This window comes from Plectropomus leopardus, chromosome 15 (genome assembly GCF_008729295.1).
Source record: "Plectropomus leopardus isolate mb chromosome 15, YSFRI_Pleo_2.0, whole genome shotgun sequence".
NCBI classification, from domain to species: Eukaryota; Metazoa; Chordata; class Actinopteri; order Perciformes; family Serranidae; genus Plectropomus; species Plectropomus leopardus.
In genome coordinates this window covers 7,759,981-7,781,614 of record NC_056477.1, presented here as the reverse complement: position 1 = coordinate 7,781,614, position 21,634 = coordinate 7,759,981, and the positions used below count along the sequence as shown (strand labels likewise).

Sequence of the window (21,634 nt, the reverse complement as noted above, 5' to 3'; positions counted from 1 at the left end):
GCAGTGGGGGCACTTTTGTTGTGGCTGAGGAAGAAGAAAAGGAGAGGCGGATATATTCCAACCTAGTATGTTTTAACCGTCTGCCATATGCCAAATAACTAATGTCAGCCTCCAAAATATCAGTCCTTTAATCAGTTGTCCTGTCATGCTGTTGACCAGTCACTGCTCAAATCAGCTAATCACTCATCCCTTCAGTTAATCAGTCAGCCAGGAAAGAGAGCCACATTTCCACACAGTCAGCTGACCAGTTTGTAACCAGTCTATTCAGTTACCTAATATGGCAGTTTGTTAGCCAGTAATCCAGTGGTCATTCCAGCCAACAAGCCAGTCACTTAACCAGTCCCATCAGTCAGTACTATGGACATTTCCTCTGTCACTTATTCAGTCAGTTATCCCTCTTTAACCTGTCAGTATTAACCTATGCCACTGTGTTTCTGGCCCCAGCATGGAGGCCAGTTTTAATTCATTAACCATCACAGACTGTGGAGCAGCTCGCAGTTTCTTCTTTTATTTCTCTTTGTTCCCTTCTTCCCCCGCTTTAATTTCTTCTAATATAACCCATTCATCCCAGTCAGAGGTCAGTATTAAGAACTTCTTTTGTGCATTTCTTACAACAGTACATGGACATATTAAGGCGTGTTCAGACTGAGGAGCAAATGTTGCTGCCCAGGAGCTACAGATCACGTAGTACACAGTAAGCCTGGGCAATATATTGATTTTATATTAATATAATGATACGAGATTAGATATAATTTTAGATTTTATATGTGTTGTTTTCTCACAGTTTTAATTAGGGCTGTCAGCTTTAACATGTCAATCATAATTTTAACAGGCTGTACTGGGCTGAGTCTGTAAAGCTAAAGTGAACCTAAAAGAACTAAGAAATCCAGTGATACCTATCCTGCCTTGCTAAGCTCTCAGTGAAAGGGCTGAATAATGCTCCAAAGTTAGACTAAATTTTGGGGATTGAAAAGCAGAATTAAAATGAGCTCTATGGGAATCTCCCCTTTAAGTCTGTCCCGTGAAGTTTTTGCTGTCATTTGATTCCTAATCATGATAATCTGGTAAGAATTAATTTACTTTGTCAATCTGGACTTAAAAGCTTTTTTTGCAGTGCAAAATAATGACCAAAAAAGTGACTTGAAAAAAAGTGATTAATCGCAATTAACTATTAAAATTAACTATCTAAAATTCTGGTCAATTGTGATTTAAAAAAATAATCTTTTGACAGCCCTAGTGTTAATGTAATGTTTTGAAATTACCAGACTGTTTAAGATGTTCTGTTAATTGCCTTTGCTCATTTACATCATTTCATCCTCATCACTGATGATTATTTATCAAAAATCTTATTTTGGGAAATATTTTTTTCGGCCAAACATCATCATACTATTTGACTATCTTCATATTGCCTAACCCTGTTTCACAAGTAGCCTAAACTACATCACATTGTAATTCAACATAACACAGCTCTGTCGGTGTGTGTTTAAAATGAAAGACAGACACTATGAGTCTGCCAACATTAACTCCAACTTTACCGGTAATTTTCTTTAAAAGTTTTATACTGACAGTCCAAATCTGTTGTGTCACACACACACACATATCAGCCCCCACTGTGTCTGCAGCTATGAGTCCACCAGGTTGCACTGACAGCAGTGGATATCAAACGTGTGGCAACAGAAGCGAGGTCGCTCGGCAACAATCAGATCCTGTGGCAGCTGCTAAACGCGCTCAGTCTGAACCAACCTTCAGGAAGTGTGTCTGAAGACAGACAGTGAACGACAATACATGTGCATGAGGTTTAATGACTCTTATCACTGGCATTTATTGATAAGTGACCTAAATACTGTGGAACCGATTTTTTAAAAATGTATGATATGCTGTGGGATTTCTTCACATCTTGACTGTTTTTTTTTTTTGTAATGCAGACCTCTCAACAGTCTCTTACTCTTAATGTCCACTGGGTGCAGACACTCTGCTGCCAGTTCACTCTGTTCACTGGCTCTGTCAACGCAGTATCTCACTCAAAGTTCATGTGTACCAAGTCTATTTTTCGCTGTCCCGTAAGTGCTATGTTTACTTAATATTTGAAGGAGTACTCATTATTTCATTTAGTCTTTAAATACATACGACAAAACTATATTTTTTGTTTGTTTATTAAGAAGCAGTTTTCTTTCTGCTAATTAACACTATTCAGAAAGTACACATACAAACATGACTTGATGTGCACAGTAACTAAAATGCTACCAAAATCACAGTATATGAGCTGAAGACATGTTTTCAGACTGCATATAAAACACCCAAAAATATCTGCAAACAATTCGAAAAAATATTGGAATGTGGGTGCTGAAGATCAGACTGCTTGAGCAGCGACATGATGCAGCCACATCCAGTGGACAACAGGGGTTAGAATATGATTTCATATCGATAAACTCTAGGTCTTGAAAGTCAATCTCATATCCTCAAGAGAAAAAATGTCACACATTTCAGACCAATTGCTCCTCCATTTTCTGTTTTTTTTCTATCGGCACAACTGTTTTACTCAGGTCTTTTCTCATGCATTTAGTTGTTTCCTGTTTCCTGTGGTATTAAAGAAACGCCAAGTGTCAGAGGGTCACTCGAGCCTAAAGCTGTACCTATCACTTGTAGAGTGTTTCCATATTTCACTGTGATCCATTGCTGTATGCAACAGCCAATAAGCTATGCAGTATCTCTCAGTGGCTGCTGTTTACATTCCTCATATTGAAGAAAATAATCCACCAACAGAAATGAGAGGTATTCCCTGTGCGTAACTACTCAGAAAAGTAAATTAAGCCGGTTTTATCAGTGGTCTCAGTGCTTTGAGGGCTTAAATTGCATTGCAAAAAAATGTTCGCATTGCAAAGGTTTAGAAGTGTGTTTAATTACAGTTTTATCTGTAATGCAGTTTGCTGTATACCTTTGATATCTGTGAGCTAACACATTAATACCATCCCAGCTGTGACTGTGTACAGTGACTTCATCGCTGTCTAATGTGACATCACCAGCCCCAAACAGTTTACTGTGATATCCACTCTGCTTTACTGCTTCTCGCAGCATCACTGCATCTCACCAACTCATGCACCTCTGCTGTGATCAGAGAGTGCTAAGACTTTTTCTTGCAAATCGGCATTTCTCACCAGCTGCCAGTTCTCTTTTCTGCCCTCTCCGTATCAGGCTCTCTAGATTTATAATGGTGCTTTCTGTTCTCACCTGCCTTCTTTTCTTTGTCTGCGACTAGTTAAAGTAATTACAGTTTTGTGGACCTGGCTCCAAAAGGACAAAAAAAACCAAAATCAGAGTCAGAAATTAACACAACAGATATTCCAAAGTCAAATCCTACGTCACTAAATGCAAGCTAAGAACAGCGGGCTAAAGTTTGTGCCCACTAGCTCCAAAATCACAAAGTGATGAAACTGGTTCTTTAAAGTAACCTGGTTCATGTCATTCATAAAAGACAAAAGACAATTCTTTTGGTTCACTAACCTCCCACTAGTCAATGGGAATAAGGTGAGTACAGGCACTTCTTTTTTATTTTACTTCGATCACTGGTGGTGATGTCACATTTTACACAGTGATGTCGTCACTTATTGTTGTAATATTAGTGCAGTGTGCTAGGACACTTCTCACTGTGACATCAACAGACATTGAAGGAATCACTGACAGTCAGTATCACACACTGGCTCAGGGAATGTGACAAGCTGGCAGTCCATGCAAGAATTACACTTTTGACCATTTGTATATCGATTACTCACTTTGTGTTACGTGGAATTACTGAAGAAAACATGCATTTTCTTATTTAAAATACTATGTTTTAGTGAAAATGAATGTGTCTGGGAAGTACTGAGAATACAACTAGATAAATGAGATTTGCATTATACTGCACAACTTGTGTAAGAGTTTGTAAACAGAGGTTTTGATATCGTCTTGCTGTTGTCGAGCACAGTCTCCCATGACTTCAATTCATCAAGAATCCTCTTTTTTTTAAATTCTTTAATCACTGTTAAAGGCAGGCAAGCAAAACAAAGTTGTCTTCCCGTATTGAACATAACATGGGGGGATTCACTGATATACAAATGGTCATTTGGGGGCTTACGTATTCTTTGAAAACAAGCATTTTATTAAACTATGTTAACAAGAAAAATCAATAGAGTGTGTAGATCAGCAATGATAGCGGTGAATGAATTTGTGTAGTGTGCTGTTGCAGTGTTTATAGCTCAGGTGAGCCTAATCAGCTGACCACCCTCCTGTGTCAGCCAGGTGCCTGCTGAGGTTGGCCCGGGCAGCCTCTAGGACAGTTGGGTCGGGGTGGGGGTGGGTGGGGATCACATCAGTGTTATTTAGAAAAACTTGTGTGCTGCAGTTGAGAATTACCCTGGGCTAACATCATACAGAAATGCTCTATTCCCATCTATTTATGTCACTGTGTAGGCTGTGTCTCAGCTCAAATATGTTTTTAAATATTAAAGAGAATAATATGTGCAGGCCTTACCCACACTAATTCAGAGCAATTTCAGATTGGATCTATTTTGATTCTTCTGTCTACACTGATTATTTTTTGTCCAATCATTAAAAAACAAAACTACAAGAAAATTCTCCAGTTAGATTTCTGGGCTTTGACACCCGCAACAAAACTGAATTTATTTAAATTAAATATTTCAATTTATTGACTTTAGTGTGGACACAGCCTCATGTAATGACGTTCTCCATTCACATCTAATTTCCTCTGCTTTACTGTAATCAGTGGGTAATGGTTGTTGTACTCGGTGATCTAAGTGTGGGTCTTTTTTTGTGTGAATGAATACAAATAAATAAATTTTCTTTGAAAACAATTGGGCTCTAGGCTTAGTTTTTTCTTTTGAAACTTGTTCTTCTCCAATTATCCATGTGAAATTGTACAAAAGAAAATTTTCACAAAAACTAAAAACAGCAATATTTCCTCTGTCACTTTTTTTACGATGATTAATTTAATTTCAATAATAGAATAATATAAATAACAGTAATAACAATAATAAAAATAATAGTGTAAATGTAAAAACAACATTTAATACTGCATTATTAACAATCCAGTATTAAATGTTCACCGATGTAATAAAGTTTCCTTTGTGCCCAGATCGGCTGTGGCCTGGGTTTCAAACACAATGGCCTCCTGCAGGCTAAGCTGGTGCCAGACAAGGTAACACACACAGATACACACACATGTGCTCACACACACGTATCAAGCCCAGTCAACAGTCTACCCCTCCACAGGAAGAAAAGAGAGAGGGATAAAGGAGGGAGGGAAGGCAGTACACAGGGGCTAATCCTGCAGGCTCACTCTTCTGTTTATCAGTCAGAAGGAGGGAGGGAGAGTTAGCAGAAAGGGAGGGACCAGAGAGGCCTCCTGATCTGTCTTTTGATATTTTAAAGAGGTCTGTTCTCTCCTCCCCAACACTTTGCTAAAGAGACAGAGGAGAGATAGAAAAAGCTGCAAAGAGAAAGGGAAAGGCTGAAAAAGACAAGAGGGCAGCGGAGGAGGAGAGAAAAGAAATGGGACAAGACACACTGAATGGCTTGTAAGGAAAGATGAAGTGAGCCCGCTGGAAATGAGGTGAAACTAGATCGAAACAGCAGGGAAAAAAGCTTCAGCCGTTGAAGAAAAGAGAAGCTGACTGAGAGATTGAGATTGACTGGCCGAGTGAGTGATCGAACAGAGAAAAAGAGAGAGACAGAGTGCTCCCGGCTCGACACAAGGGCCCCATTAACTTGACCACTTGCCCTTTGCACACAAAGGCAGGGCCGGCCCACTGCCCCTCCCACCCAATTATCCACGATTAGGCTCAGTGCACTGTGTCAAGATGGAGAGGGGAGGAAAAGAGGAGAGGGGGAGCAAGGCGAGCACAGGGAGGAGGAAGCAGGGGACAGAGGGAGTAAAGACTGAAGGGAAGCGAGAGGTGGATGATGAAGGACGACAAAATTGTTGAAAAGACGAAAGATATTCAAACATTTGATTTAGTGTCATCCATGCAAATGAGTGTTTTGTCAATGCACCGTGAAACCTTTTCTACTGTGGCTTATATATTTTCTGTATTTGCTTGTGTTTCCCTGTTTGCAGTGTGGTTTTTAATATTGTGTATGTGTTGTCAAATTAGTGTCTCAGTTTGCTTTTGTTTAAGTTAAACATATGTTGTTAAAGTGGTGAAGATATTTTCTTCAGTTGCTTGTATTTTGTTGAGCATAGCGTCACAGTATTTTGTGTGGCAATATTGTATCACTGGATGCCAAATATTGTTCGCTTTACGTATGTATGTATTAATTATTTAATTATCCAAAAAACATTTAATTTGTTGGTACAAAAAGACAAAACAGAAGGGGAAGAACTAATTAAAAGAGAAAAAAAGAATACAATTAAAAAATAAATATATCAATTATAATTCAAATAATGATAGTAAGAAAATGACAATAATATTGACAATGTTAATCATAGCAATAATATTCATAATAGAAATGCATATTTAGGAAAAAAAAATAGATAAGATAGCTCGGTGGTAATAGTATGAAAGGGATAAAACAGAAAAAAATCGACCAAAATAAAAAATATATATATATCTATTAGCTATTATTTTATATAAATGATTAATATTGCAAATACAAATGTAAGTTTTGGTATGGCCTACCAGAATAAATAAATCAGTTCCTTTTTTTAGACATTATGCTGTAAAAAAAAACAAACCAACAAAAGAAAAAAGTTGAAAAAACTGGAAACTTTCTTCTTTTTTAAATTTTTAAAAAAAAATTTTTTTTTACATAAAACAGGTGTTAAAAAGGTTTTCCCTTGGGAAAACAATTAACAGTTTAAAATAAGTAATATATCATAGTATATGTTTTTCCAATATGTTTAAAATCCCAATAATATTTCATTGCAACTTGAGCATCAGGATAATATCATATTGTGGGGCCTCTTGTAATTCCCACCCCTACCATTTACCCATCTGTGTGACACTGGGCAACATTAGCGTACACTTTTACTTGTACTTGTAGGTTTGTGACCAATCAAAATCGAATATCAAGTCTCCCTTTGCTCTGTTTGGGTGTCTACCAACTCCGCACTTGTGTCCCTTGTGCCCCAACATGTTGTCAAACTGTCACACACGCCGGCTGTCGCTTTTACACAGACAACATTTGGCACTGTTACTCCCTCCGCGGCCGACTTACATGCAGAAAAACTGTTTGCCCATTCCATGTTTGTATCTTTTATACAGAGCGGCAAAGCAGAACAACAACACATCATTCCTGCCTTAAACAGGCACTGTAAATGGGCCTGGAGATGCAGACACACTCATCGCCCTCAGTGACACAGTATCCCCTGGCCTCATCCTACCTGCACACAAACACACAAACATGACACAGTGCACCTATCCACACACAATATGCAGTCAAATAGGCTGGTACATGCAACAGCCATGACATACAAACACACACCGACGAACACACAAATTTTCTTCACTGCACTCACCATGGGCTCAGCTGCAGTCCAGCCGTGTTGTGTCATGTTGTGCTTTGTTGATACTCAGCCGCCAGCGAGCTGGCATCCCCAGGGCCTTGGGCTGGTTGCCACTGCAACATGGCACACCACCACTGACTGCACACACACACACACACACACACACACACTATATTTCAACACAGTCTTTGCCCTTGTTTTGACTGACAAATTTTGATGCCACAATTTGAGATGTCGAGAAAAAGGCAGAAAATGTCCTAATTTAGTATGTCGAAAAATGGCCAAAAACTACATAGTATGTTGAAAAACATAAAATTTTGACATGTCAAAAAAGTGGTTGAAACGACATATTATAGCTTGTAGAGACACGTCATGGTATATAATGTCGAAAAAAGGGCCAAAATCCTCATAGTTGCATAGCATGTTATTACGGCCAGCTCGCAGCCCACACCAAATAAAAGAGACGCACTCAAAAATAAGACAAACCAACTAATGTTTATTGATATACATTAAGAATATGTAACGGGCTGTTGACTTGTGCATCAGTGATGTCTGCAGGTGAGTGGATGCTGTGATAATGTGTGGTGCATGTTGTAGATGCGAAGAGAATACAAGGAAAAAATGGTGCAGGGCAGTGAGGCTGGCTGATGGCAAGGCAGGAGCAAGAGTGGGACCATCCCCACCATTGGCCAGGTGTTCCCAATTAGCTGGGAACACAGCTCCAATAGCTCCACAGAGCCAAGAACCTGGAGACACAAACGATCCATGGTATACACAACAACAGGTCATGACTCTGGGGTCATCACAATGTCGAAAAAAGGGTGGAAAATGACAAAGTATAGTATGTCAAACGTCAAATTCTAACATGTCAAAAAATGGGTAAAAACATCATCATTATAGCTTGTTGTATAAAAACGACATGACTTAAAATTTTGAAAAAACATGGCGGACGAAGACATGGTATAATATGTCAAAAAACGTCAAATTTTGACATGACAAAAAAAATGCGTGAAAAATACATATTAAACCTTTCATGATAAAGCATGTCAAAAAATGACTTATTAGAGCTTGTAGAGTCGCGTCAAAGCATGCAATGTTGAAAAAGAGCCCCAAAAAAAATCATAATTTAGCATGTCCAAAAAAATGGCCAAACAGAACCCATACTATAGTATGTCAAAAATGGTCAAATTTTGACATGCCCCCAAAATGGATGGAAATGACTTGTTATAGCTTATAGAGATGCATCATATCATACAATGATATCATACAATGTTGAAAAAATAGCCCAAAAAGTCATAATTTAGCGTACTGAAAAGGGGCAGAAAACCGCATAGTATACTATTTCCAAAAAGGTAAAATTTTTACATGCCCAATAAAGGGCTGAAAATAACTTATTATACCTTGTAGAGTTATGTCATAGCATACAATGTCAAAAAAGGCCAAAAACACCATAATTTAGGATGTCCAAAAAATATCTAAAAACTGCATGGTATACTATGACGAAAAAAGGTCAGATTTTGACAATTTCCAAGTATGACTAAAAAATACTCAGGAGAGCTTGATGAGTCGCATCATAGAATACAATGTTGAAAAAGAAAGACCAAAAAAACATCATTTCACATGTCCTTATACTTATAATAGCTTGTAGAGACGTGTCATAGTATAAGAAGTGGAAATAAAGACTGGAAAACACACAAAAAAACATTATTTCGCATGTCCAAGAAATGACCAAAAAGGCAATAGTATAGTATGTCGAAAAAAGTCAAATTTTGACCGCTCCCAAAAATGGCTGAAAACGACTTATAATAGCTTGCAGAGGTGCGTTTTAGTATACAATGTGGGAATAACGGCGGAAAAACGCCAAAAAATCCATCTTTTAGCATGTCCAAAAAATGACCAAAAAGGCAATAGTATAGTATGTCGAAAAAAGTCAAATTTTGACCGCTCCCAAAAATGGGTGAAAACGACTTATATTAGCTTGTAGAGACGTGTCATAGTATAAGAAGTGGAAATAAAGGCTGGAAAACACACAAAAAAAACATTATTTCGAATGTCCAATAAATGACCAAAAAGGCAATAGTATAGTATGTCGAAAAAAGTCAAATTTTGACCGCTCCCAAAACTGGCTGAAAACGACTTATAATAGCTTTCAGAGACGTGTCATAGTATATTAAGTGGAAATAAAGGCTGAAAAATGCACAAAAAGCCATTATTTCGCATGTCCAAAAAATGACCAAAAAGGCAATAGTATAGTATGTCGAAAAAAGTCAAATTTTGACCGCTCCCAAAAATGGCTGAAAACGACTTATAATAGCTTGTAGAGACATGTCATAGTATAAGAAGTGGAAATAAATGCTGAAAAACACACAAAAAAACATTATTTCGCATGTCCAAAAAATGTCCAACAAGGCAATAGTATACTATGTCGAAAAAAGTCAAATTTTGACCGCTCCCAAAAATGGCTAAAAATGACTTAAATTAGTTTGTAGAGACGTGGCATAGTATAAGAAGTGGAAATAAAGGCTGAAAAACACACAAAAAAACATTATTTCGCATGTCCAAAAAATGACCAAAAAGGCAATAGTATAGTATGTCGAAAAAAGTCAAATTTTGACCGCTCCCAAAAATGGCTGAAAACGATTTATAATAGCTTGTAGAGACGTGTCATAGTATAAGAAGTGGAAATAAAGGCTGAAAAACACACAAAAAAACATTATTTCGCATGCCCAAAAAATGTCCAACAAGGCAATAGTATAGTATGTCGAAAAAAGTCAAATTTTGACCGCTCCCAAAAATGGCTGAAAACGACTTATAACAGCTTTTTGAGTCTCATGATAGCATACAATGTCAAAAAAACAGGCCAAAAATGCCATAATTTAGCATGTCAAAAAAAGGGCAAAAAACCGCATTATATAGTGTGGCGACAAACATCAAATTCTGACATGCCCCAAAATGGCTGATAATGAGATAATAGGTGTCAGAGTTGTGTCATAGCATACAATTTTGAAAAAAAAAAGGTAACAACAGTCATAATTTCGCATTTTGTTAAGGGTGCTTGCAACTCACAACAAATAAAAGACGTGCTCACAAGGTAGACAAATCAACCAATGTTTATTGATATAAATGAAGAGAAAGGTAATGGGGTTTGGATGTGTTCATCAGTCATGTCTGCAGGTGAGTGGATGCTGTAATAATGTATCATGTGTGTTGCAGGTGGGAAGAGAATACAGAGAAAAAATGATGCAAGACGGTGACGCTGGTTGAAGACGAGGCAGATGCAACAATGGGACAATCCACAGCGCTGGCCAAGTGTTCACAAACACGCAGTCTGCTCTACACAGCCCAGGACCTGGAGACACAAAGCATACATGGAATACACGCCCACAGGACCCAACTCTGAAAACCCACAGGACCCACAGGTAGCAAAACGTCAATTTTGACATGTCAAAAAAATGTCTGAAGTATACAATGTCCAAAAAAAGGCCAAAAACATCATAATTTAGTGTCAAAAAATGGCCAAAAACCGCACAGTATTGTGTGACGAAAAACGTAAAATTTTGACATGCCCCAATAATGAATGAAAACTGCATATTATAGCTTGTACTATAGCTCATAGCATATAATGTCTGAACAAAGGCCAAAAACGTGAAATTTTGACATGCCCCAAAAATGGCGGAAAGCAACGTAATATAGCTCGTAGAGACGTGTCATAGCATACAATGTCGAAAAAAACGCCAAAAACATCATAATATAGCATGTAGAAAAAATGCTTGAAAATGACGTATAGTATGTCGAAAAATGTCAAATTTTGACATGTCAAAAAATGGCTGAAAACGACATATTATAACTTGGATGTGTGCACCAGTGATGTCTGCAGGTGAGTGAATGCTGTGATAATGTGTGGTGTGTGTTGAAGGTGTGAAGAGAATACAGAGAAAAAATGGTGCAAGGAGGCTGGCTTACCGCAAGGCAGATACAACAATGGGACCATCAGCAGCATTGGCCAGTTGTTCCCAAATATGCAGTCGGCTCCACGCGGCCCACGACCTATGGGGACACAACAAAGCATACATGGTATACATGCCCACAGGACCCTGCTCTCAACATCCACAGGACCTGACTCTGGGGTCATCACAATGTCAAAAGAAAAAGGGGAGAAAATGACACAGTATAGTATGTCGAAAAACGTCAAATTTTTACTTGTCAAAAAAATGGCTAAATATGACATATTATAGCTTGAAAAGCCACGTTGTGGTATACAATGTCAAAAAAATGACCAAAAACATCATAATTTAACATGTCAAAAAAAATGGCAAAAAGAACACATTGTAATGTCAAAAACAATTCAAAAAATGTCTGAAAAAAATACATTATAGATTGTGAAGACACGTCATAGTATACAATGTCTAAAAAATGCCCCAAAACATCTAAATCTAGCACGTCTAAAAAATGGCCCAAAATACCATATTATAGTATGTTGGAAAACGTCAAATTTTAACATGTCCAAAAAATTGGCTGAAAACTATTATAGTATTAATTATTAAACATTATAGCTTGTAGAGACAAGTCATAGTACACAATGTTGAAAAAAGGCTAAAAATATCACAATACAACATATCGAAAAAATTACTGAAAGTGACATAGTATAGCATGTCAAATTTTTGACATGTCAAAAAAATGTCTGAAAACAACATATTATAGCTTGTAGAGATGTATCATAGTATACAATGTCGAAAAAAAGCCCCAAAATGTCATAATTTAGCACATTGAAAAACTATGACATTTTGAGGACTTTTTATGATTTACTATATGACATTTTTGTGACATTTTCATGGAATACTATAGCATGACTTTCTTAAGGGTTTTTTAAAATGACATACTTTACTATGACTTTTTAAATATATATTATTATATCATTATATCATGTCCTTTATGACATACTCACTTTGTAAAGTGATGCAGTATCTGAAGAATGTATTGTGGTTATTATTATTATTACATTTTTAATTTGGCACTGATGTCCAATTGGACACAAGGATGAACTGATCAGAGTTTGGTGGCCTAGGTGCAAGGTCACTGTGAGCTCACAAAACATGTTTTTAACCATAACTTTAGCATTCATTTGCTAATTCTGACAACATTTCACACAAATGTCAAGTAGCATAAAATGATAAAATGATGACATTTTTCAAGGTCAAAGGTCAACTTCACTGTGACATCAACATTTTCCAATCTTAAACTGTAAGTGCGATTTGACTGGTGTGCAGAGGTATTAAACCACAAAGCAGTAATTCTAGTTTTATTTTAGGACTGAAGCAAAGATAATGGTTTTTCTTTCAACGGTATTTTAAGGTATTTAAGTATATGACATGCACCAAAAACTGTGAAGATAGTATATTCAGGCATGCACATACACATGTTTCTCACACTCGTTGAGATACAGATTGTGTGTGTCAGGTGTAAAACTACACCTCTGACTGTTTGACCTGCACACTTACAGCCACAGCCATAGACTCAAATAAGCCATGTGTTTCAGTGTATATACAGTGTGTGCATCTCACAGCCAAACATATTTACCCGTCCCCTGTTCTACTTTGTAACCCCTCCCCTGCACCACTTCGTCCATCGCCCAAAATCTCTCAAAACCTTTCAAGCCTTTTCCTCTCTCTTCTCCTCCTCAAGGCAATTTGAGGAGGGCTTTTTAAATGATCCGCTCATTATCGGTTAGTGGAGTCACTTTGGTTTTTCAGCTCCGTCTGCTTGCCTTCCTGCTTCCTTTCCCCCCTCTCTCTCCTCTTTATCTCCCTCTGTTTTTGAAGGGTTTTTTTCTGCTTGCCCCCCTCCACCCGCACCCCCACCCCTCCCACTCCTCCCTCTAGAATGGCTTTTTGGTCCGTTTGTTTGTGCTCATGAAGTGGAATGCTGCAAAGTCCCTGAGAGCATTTTTTCTTCTTTTTTTTTTTAAATTCAGAAAGCCATTGAGTATGAGTTGACATGGCAGAGTGGGAGCTACCCCCACCTCCCACACACACACACACCACATTCACAACGCACACCTGATGCTGGCCTTGACGACAATAATGTTTTCCATTACAGGGGAAGGAATTGAGAAATATGTGGAGGTGGAATTCTGTGGTATTAATGTAGTCACCTGGAACTGGGTGGAATAGGATACGGTCTATACAGAGTGGGAAATGTGTGGGTTTTAGTGTGTTTATTATTGTGTATTTAAAAAAAAACAACACTTTTGTGGCCTGTAGACACATTTAACAGACGTAAACACTCGAAATCAATTGCGCATTGACTCCAATCTTTTATTTCAGATGCTTTGGTGGCTATATAGGCTGCCTGTAGTTATTCCCATTTACCTGTTCAGCCCCTCGATCTCTAATACCCATTAAACCTGTCCATCTGGATATGTAGGAGGCTATTTCACTGACTGACTTATTAGCTGACTGAATGGAGTGAGCTAAGGTCAGTCCGGATGCTGGTAATATATATACGCACGTTCACACAGTACAGTGATGCTTACACATGAGCTTATAGCAACGGGCTGCTAATTAAGGGGGCTGTGCTGTTGACAAAAGCACTCAACTTATAGCTGATTAGGTCAGACCGGGTGGAAGCGACAGACATGGCGAGAGAAAGAAGGAAACAGACTGCGAGACATATAGAACGACACAAGTGGTTTGTGTTGGTCGAGAGTCCTTCCTATAAATGTTGACAGTCTCTCGTGGCAGTGTTTACCCTGCTTTTAATGGCAGAGGGCCGACATTAGCCACTGTAGGGGCAGCGCTGAATTAACACCTGCCTCTCTGCATACAAGCAGCTCCTTTCTGTGCTATTGTCTGCCTGTGACTTTGTCAGTCAGTTAATCAGCGAGGCCATCAATCAGTCTGTGAAACGACTACTTTGTTAGCAAGCTTTACATTTAATGAGTAAGACATGCAATTAGTTAAATTGGCAGCCAGTTGTATTTTTCAGTGTTGTTTTTGTATTTTTGTACATGAATATTTGATAAAATAGTCAAGCTCTTTGTTGATATTTAACTATGTTACGAGAATTGTGTTTCTCAAAATTATTCACAAATGAAAATTAAAAAAACTATTTCTGCACTTTGTATGTCCGCCTTTCACCTCAATGCAAAGGTACATAAATGTAATGTTTCGTTAGTTAAAAGAAGTCTCTCTGAACATAATCCAGGCAACAATTACGTTGTTACCACAACTGACATCTCTTTGGTGCAGATGGAGTCCACCTGAACAAGGTGGATGCACGGGCGCTCTCTGCCAACCTGGGATACGGCCTATTGACTACCTGACTACCTGCCCACTGCGTCACCTTGACGGTTCACACAAGTCCAGCACTGACCGGTCCATCAGTGTTTGATGTTCCCCTGGTCCTAGTCCCTCTCACAATGGTTCCACCATGTATACAGGTACACTTTCTACTGGACTTGGACCATTTAATGACACTGTTTACATCCCTGTCAGGATTTCCAACAGGTAGTTGTAGAAAAATATTATAAAGAAAGAAAATCTTGATATTATGTCCTCTGACATTGTACATCATGGCACTTGCAGAAATATAGATCTACATAGACCATCTGGTGTCTGTAGTAGTAATCTTATCACAATCAATGTATCTAGAAACTCCAAACCTGATATTTCAGAGAACACAGCCTCTTTCCCTAACTCATCTGCAGATTTCAAGAGGTGAAAAGGCATTGGATTGATGCATATAAATGTTCGCAGCATTATAAAGAAAATTGATTACATAAATATTTGTATTTTCAACAACAACCCTGACATCTTAATCCTTTAGGTGCCTTGGTTAAAAAAGTCAATTAGTGATCATATTACACTAAAATATGATAATTTGTTTAGATGTGATAGACTTACTAAGTGTGGAGCTGTTAAAATCTATGTCAAAATTCACATTGAAGCATCCGAGTTAGTTAGTGTGTCTGTCCCAAAACAAAATGAACTACTGATAGTAAATATAGAATTAAGTCCCTCTCGAGGCAGTTACTGACATTGTTGAGAATCTTACTCCCTTTATGTCCTCAGAAGTGACTGTTATGGGAGACCTTCCCTTAAACTGGTTGTCCGCAGACTCAGACAGTCTATAGTCCATTTGCACTGATCTTAGATTTACTCAACTGATCTCTGATCCTACTCACTAAATCAACCTTGATTGACATTATATTGACAAATCAGCCTCATAAGTATTATTCCAGTGGCGAGCTTCCGTAGACATAAGTGATTATTGCCCAACTGTATGTACCAAAGACACTTGGTTGCCCAAATCCAAAACTCAGATTGCTATCAAGAGAAACTTTTCTTCTTTTTGCCCTCCACCTGTTTTCTGCTACTGCATTTACTGCAGCCCTTTGAATCACTGACTCAAAGAAAGCAACTGGGGAAGATAATCTGGCTCCCTGTCTCCTTAAGATCTCTGCTCCCATAATTTCAGAACACATCACACATATTTTTAACTTAACAATTTTTACTGGTACAATTCCTAAAGTACGGAAGTCAGCTTGTGTTTTACCACCGCACAAGGGAGTAGAAAAAAGTTTACAATTATCATCCCATTTCAAAATTGTCCTGTCTGCCCAAAATCCTTGAATCATTAGTAAACAATAAACTTGTGTCATTCTTAAATAGATATTCTGTATTAATCCCCCTCCTAGCAAGCTGCCTGAGCCAACCAATGAGCCCTAGCAGCAAACTACTTGAAACAGAACATCAAAAACAATAAAACTGTCAGGAGGTTTAGCTCAGTGGGTTAGATGGCTGGTTGGTATCGCTGAGGTTGTGGGAACAAGCCTTACTCAGGACAGGTGTCTTTTAATAGTTATTGTCCAAATGTGATAGATAAAGGAAACATCCAGGATGGTATGAATAACTGAAGTGTGGCTCAGGGGAAAAGCAGCTGGTTAGAGTCTCCTGATTTAGCAGTTTGTGCCTCACAAGTAGAGTAGTTATGCAACAGTACAAAATCCATGGCTGAAATTTAATGGGATAATGCCAGAATTAGAAAAACTATACATATACAAGACAAGGAGACAAATATGTCACAAACAAACAAAATGCCATACATTTGTAATGTAATTTAAAACTAATTTCCAGCAACTCTTCATCACCTGCACTAGTCTATATAAGCTTCCAACAGCCCACCATCATTCCCACTTAGAGAATGAGTGAAATCAAAGAAAGGCAGTTAGGCTGGGGCACCAGGCTCCCCCAAAACTAAATCCACCGCCGATAAAAAAAAAAAAAAAAAAAAAATGGAAGCAATGGAGAGCAGCTGAATAAGAGACGAGCGATGTGTTGTCATATTTATAAAGAATTCCATTTAATGTCTGACTTTTGAACCACTGATCCTATCAACTTGTTTTAAAAGTCATGTAAAGCAGAGAATCTAGAGGTGGCTTCTAGCTCACCTGCTAGAGTGTGTGTCTGCTATGGCAAATTTTTTGCAGCAGCCCTAGTTCAATTCCAGCTTGTGGCTCTATGCTGCATGTCACCCCCTCTCTCCCACACTTCCTATTATTCTACAGTTGTCCTGTAAATAAAGGGAACCCCCCCCCGAAAAAATAATCTTTAAATAAAGTGGAGAATTTAGGTTTTCCACTGATATCAGATTTGCCCCTTTAAAACATCCAGACGCTCCGCAGTGAACGTGGTTACATCATCAATTTCTGCGCATTGATTGGCCAGAGAAACCCAAGTTGTTCCGTCCTCTGAGCCAATCAGCGAGGGCTCTGAAGGCTTTGTCCCACCTCCTGTGTCCCGATTGGATGACGCTTCCAGCGTCCATGTTTTTCCCGGAAATTTGAACACACGGAGGAAAAACGAGACGAAGCACGAGCGTTTGTTTACAGGAAAACATACCCAAAAAACAGCATATTAGCAAAACAGAGCTCAGCAAAAAAGCGAGACCAAGATGTGAAGATGACGGTGAACAGCTGAAGAGACGCTGCAGCTGATCCTCGTCACAAACAGCTGATGCAGCAGCAGGAGGAGGACAGGCAGGACACAGACCAGTTTGGAGACATTAGCTGATGTTTGGTGAGTGACTTAATTTTTACGGTGTACTTAAAGTGAATCTCTTTGAACGACTGTCGGGGTGAATTAAATGTGCGCCACACTGACGATGCCTGCTGCTCAGCCGGATATATTTGTTCACCAAAGTGACTGATGTGTTTTGTATTTTATAGGAAACTGCGGCGTCTCCAAAACTGAGCGAAACGACAGGCGCTGTGAGCCGCTGCAAGGGTAAGATTTAAAGAAAACAGCTGAATGCACTGTGCTGAATGGGATCAGTATGTGTATCGGCCCAACATATCTATGCAGTATTAACAGCACAGCGCAGTACTGATTGTACTTTTGTGTTTTCAGCTGCTGGAAGCGAGGAGAGCTGTCTCTGCCGAGGAAGAAAAGGATGTTTGGAGAGGGATCACATCAGACATGACATTAGATGAGGAACACACCGCAGAAGGCTGCGTTTTGGGCCACCCTGAGACAGACCGGCACCGACTGCAAACGACCCCGAAGCAACAAAGAGACATTTCAAGCATCTCATGAAATAAAACAACTCTAAATAAAGCTTCATATTTTCAATATCTTTTTGGCAAATGTGTGTTTTTTCTCAATGAACTGATACTGTGACAGGTGTCTTCAGTAACAGAATAATAATATTGATAATAATTATAATAAATAATAACATATCAATTTATATTGTTATTCTAATAATGATATGTTGATATATTATTATAATACAAATAACAATAATATAATATGGACAATAATAATATATTAATATTATATAATAATAATGATGATGATGTATATTAATGTTATATATTAATATTTTTAATAACGAAATATTATTATTATAATAATATAAATGGGAGGGGCAAACCACCAGTGACCAATGAGAGAGGGATATTCTGTCCAATCACAGGTGATTTTCAGCTCGCCCCGCCCCCTGCCCCCCCATATATGGGCATTTTTGGTCCACAGTTGGACTTTTCGTGCTCTGGTCGAAAAGTCGACAGATATATGAGTTAGGCCGATAATCAACAACGCTCAAAACAGGTCAAAATCAGTATCGGCAGCGACGTCTGTCTAAAATTGACAGATATATGAGTTGGCCGATAATTAACTAAGTTATTGGCAGGGAAAAAATTCAGTATATTTAAATTCAGGAGAAAAGAAGACAATTGTGTGTCATAAACAAACAAAATATCGTACACTTTAATATTATTATTAATATTAATAATTTAATATTATTATATTAAAACATGTCAGTACTCTCTCAAGAATAATACTATGAATAATAATAATTATTACTATTATTATTATTATTATTATTACTACTATTATTATTATTATATTATTACTACTATTATCATTATTACTACTATTACTAATAATTATCACATCACAGTTTCAAAATTACTTTTGACTTTGTCATTTCTTTACTGATATTCCTTGATTTCAACATGCATTTGCAGATACTAACTATCATTGTCTACCTTCACTCAGTGTCCTGTGGTACAACTTCACTTTTGGTAACTTGACTAACCTTCTCAACTTCCTGTCTATTGACTGTCCTTCCTGTCTCACAATCCAACTGCCTGTAACTTGATTGACTTTCCTGTCTCTTAAACTTTTCAAAAGTCAGCAGTAGCCACCGGGATTTGATCCTGCGTCCATTGGATTACTAGTCACCTGAAATCCCCTCTGAGCCAACTCAGCTAACAGCATTGGCAGGGAAAATTCAGTATATGAAAATTCAGGAGACAAGGAGACAATTGTGTCATAAATAAACAACTGTTTGTTAACTTACCTGTTTCTGGGCAACTTCACCTGATTTATTAGCCAAAATGATATATCACTTAACTTTACATGCCTTAATTTATTCTGCAATATCACAATAAGTATCAGCAGCAGTGAGGCCTGTTCAAAACTTAACTGATAAATGAGTCAGCCAATAATCAACTAAGTTCTTGGCAGGAAACAGATATATCATTGACGACTTATATCAGAAGTGCAGACAGATATGTCAGCCAATATTTTATTCATGCCATAAAAGTCAAATGTTACTTGTCCCAGGTGAGACTTGAACCCCCAACCTCTTGCACTATGAGTGACTGCTTTACTCACTGAGCCAAATCTCCAGACACTTTGCAGCCTATCAACCTTCACTTTAGCTCAGTATCAGCAGTGAGGCCTGTTGAAAACTTGATTGATAAATGAGTCAGGCTGATAATCAACTAAGTTGACTTATATCAGAAGGGCAGAGAGATATATCAGACAATATTCTATTTATGCCATGAAATTCAAATAAGGTGTGTTTCTTGTAAGACTTGAACTAACAACCTTAGGCATGCTGAGCACTTGCTTTACCCACTGAGCCAAACCTCCAGGCACACTACCTGTTTTCGACGTTCCCTTTAGCTCTGTGCTAAGAGAGAAGCCTTCAAAAGGCACTTGTCTCAGATAAGTCTTGAATCAGCAACCTTAGAGATACTAACCACCTACTTTAACCACTGAGCCAATCCTCCAGACAATCTGCATGCATTTGACGTTCTGTTTACCTCAGTATCAGTAATGATGCCTGTCGAAAACTCAATTGATGTATCAGTCAGGCCGATAATCAACTAAGTTCTTGGCAGGGAAAATTCAGTATTCAGTCTATGAAAATTCAGGAGACAAAGAGACAATTTTGTGTTTTTTTTAACTGTTTAAAGTGTTTGTTGCAAGGTACGTCATTGATGACTTATATCAAAAGACCAGACTGATATCTCAGCTAATATTTTGTCTTTGCCATAAAAGTCAAACACACCAGATAAGAGTTGAAGCAGCAACCTGACACACACTAATCACCTGCTTTATCCACTGAGCTAAACCTCAAGACACTTTGCATCTTTTCAATGTACCTTTTAGCACTTGTGCCATTCTCTTTTACAGTAAAAGTCAGTCCAGAGGGTTTAACAGGAAAAAAAAATCTGTTGTGAAAATTTGGAAGGAACTTCAGTGACTTTCAATATGAATGACACCAGCCTGTCTGATAGTCACTCTGTAAATCTTGCCAAACCTTCATTTATGATTTATTACCTTCATGTATGTACCCATTTGTCTGTCTGCCTCCTCACCTTGTTCTGTCTCCATCTCTTCTCCCCACCCGTCCCCCCTTCTCTTTGGCCTATGTGCCTGTGGTCGCCAGGGCAACAGCTCTAACCTGCCGACCCATGTTCCCGTGGGCCAGGGGGCCATTAGGGGCCAGTCAACAAGCCTCTCTTCCTGCCACAAGTGGTACTGGCGGGATGGAGAGGGCCCTCGTCTCTGCTTTGAAGGTCAATGAGGCCGCAGCCCGGCACTCTGCCAGTGACTCTTAGGCCCCCCAGACCAGCATGGCAAAAAACAGCATTGAAACGAAGGTCCAATTCAGCCTCACGCAGATATAACCATTGTTACAAGTCCCCGGTTTGAGTGCATATCCTGGATTTTACAGTGAATTACTGCTACACTTTTACCCTATCCAGTGATGAAATCAGTTTTTCAAAGCATCCCATTTTTTCTATAACTAAGTGAAGTCTCACAGGCATACTTCTGAAAGGCTCAGGTTTTGTATGATCACTTACTTTACTGATGGAAAAAAGTGGACTCTGACTGCATTGCTAATATTGGATAGTGGCTACAAGATATCACTATAACCTCACCAGACAAGTGTGGAGCTACAACAATTAATTAATCGATTAGCTGACAATGATTTAATGAATTTCCAACTTAGTTGAAAATTAATCACTTGAGGACATTTTTTAAAAGAAAAAAAGTCACCCAAACACCTAATTACATGGATTTTGTATTTAACGGGAAATGTTAAAATCTGTATTCACGCCTGGCAGAAGTCATTGGTATTTATAGGCTCTTGCTACAATCAGCTACCATTGGCAGTGATGGAAAAATGACACAGCGATGGATGTGCTAATTTTGGCCCCTCTACCCACACAATACAATGGTGGGCTGCCACAAAAAACTGTCCATCTCTGTACAAACAGCGCTCTAAAATGTTTTACAATTTAGTCATTTTGAGAGTTTTTGAGAGAAACTGCCTTTGTAA

At 38.4% G+C, this 21,634-nt stretch overlaps 1 protein-coding gene and 1 long non-coding RNA gene across 5 annotated transcripts in view; both read left to right on the top strand.

Moving 5' to 3' along the window:
* camkmt (calmodulin-lysine N-methyltransferase) overlaps window positions 1-10,796 on the top strand; it is a 137,185-nt gene extending 126,389 nt beyond the window's left edge. For 2 of the 4 annotated variants that reach the window (XM_042501696.1, XM_042501695.1), the window contains exons 13-14: window positions 5,129-5,191; window positions 10,712-10,796. In XM_042501696.1, the coding sequence (XP_042357630.1) occupies window positions 5,129-5,191; window positions 10,712-10,739 (91 nt within the window). In that variant the 3' untranslated portion in view covers window positions 10,740-10,796. Of the gene's footprint in view, window positions 1-617; window positions 4,848-5,128; window positions 5,192-10,711 lie in introns of those variants that run through there. The other 2 variants (XR_006106563.1, XM_042501697.1) reach the window with 2 other exon arrangements.
* A 6,643-nt stretch (window positions 10,797-17,439) lies between these two features.
* On the top strand, window positions 17,440-18,128 carry LOC121954990. The gene is made up of 3 exons (XR_006106583.1): window positions 17,440-17,574; window positions 17,724-17,781; window positions 17,905-18,128. It is a non-coding gene; the product is annotated as an uncharacterized LOC121954990 (long non-coding RNA).
* The last annotated feature ends 3,506 nt before the right edge of the window (window positions 18,129-21,634 follow it).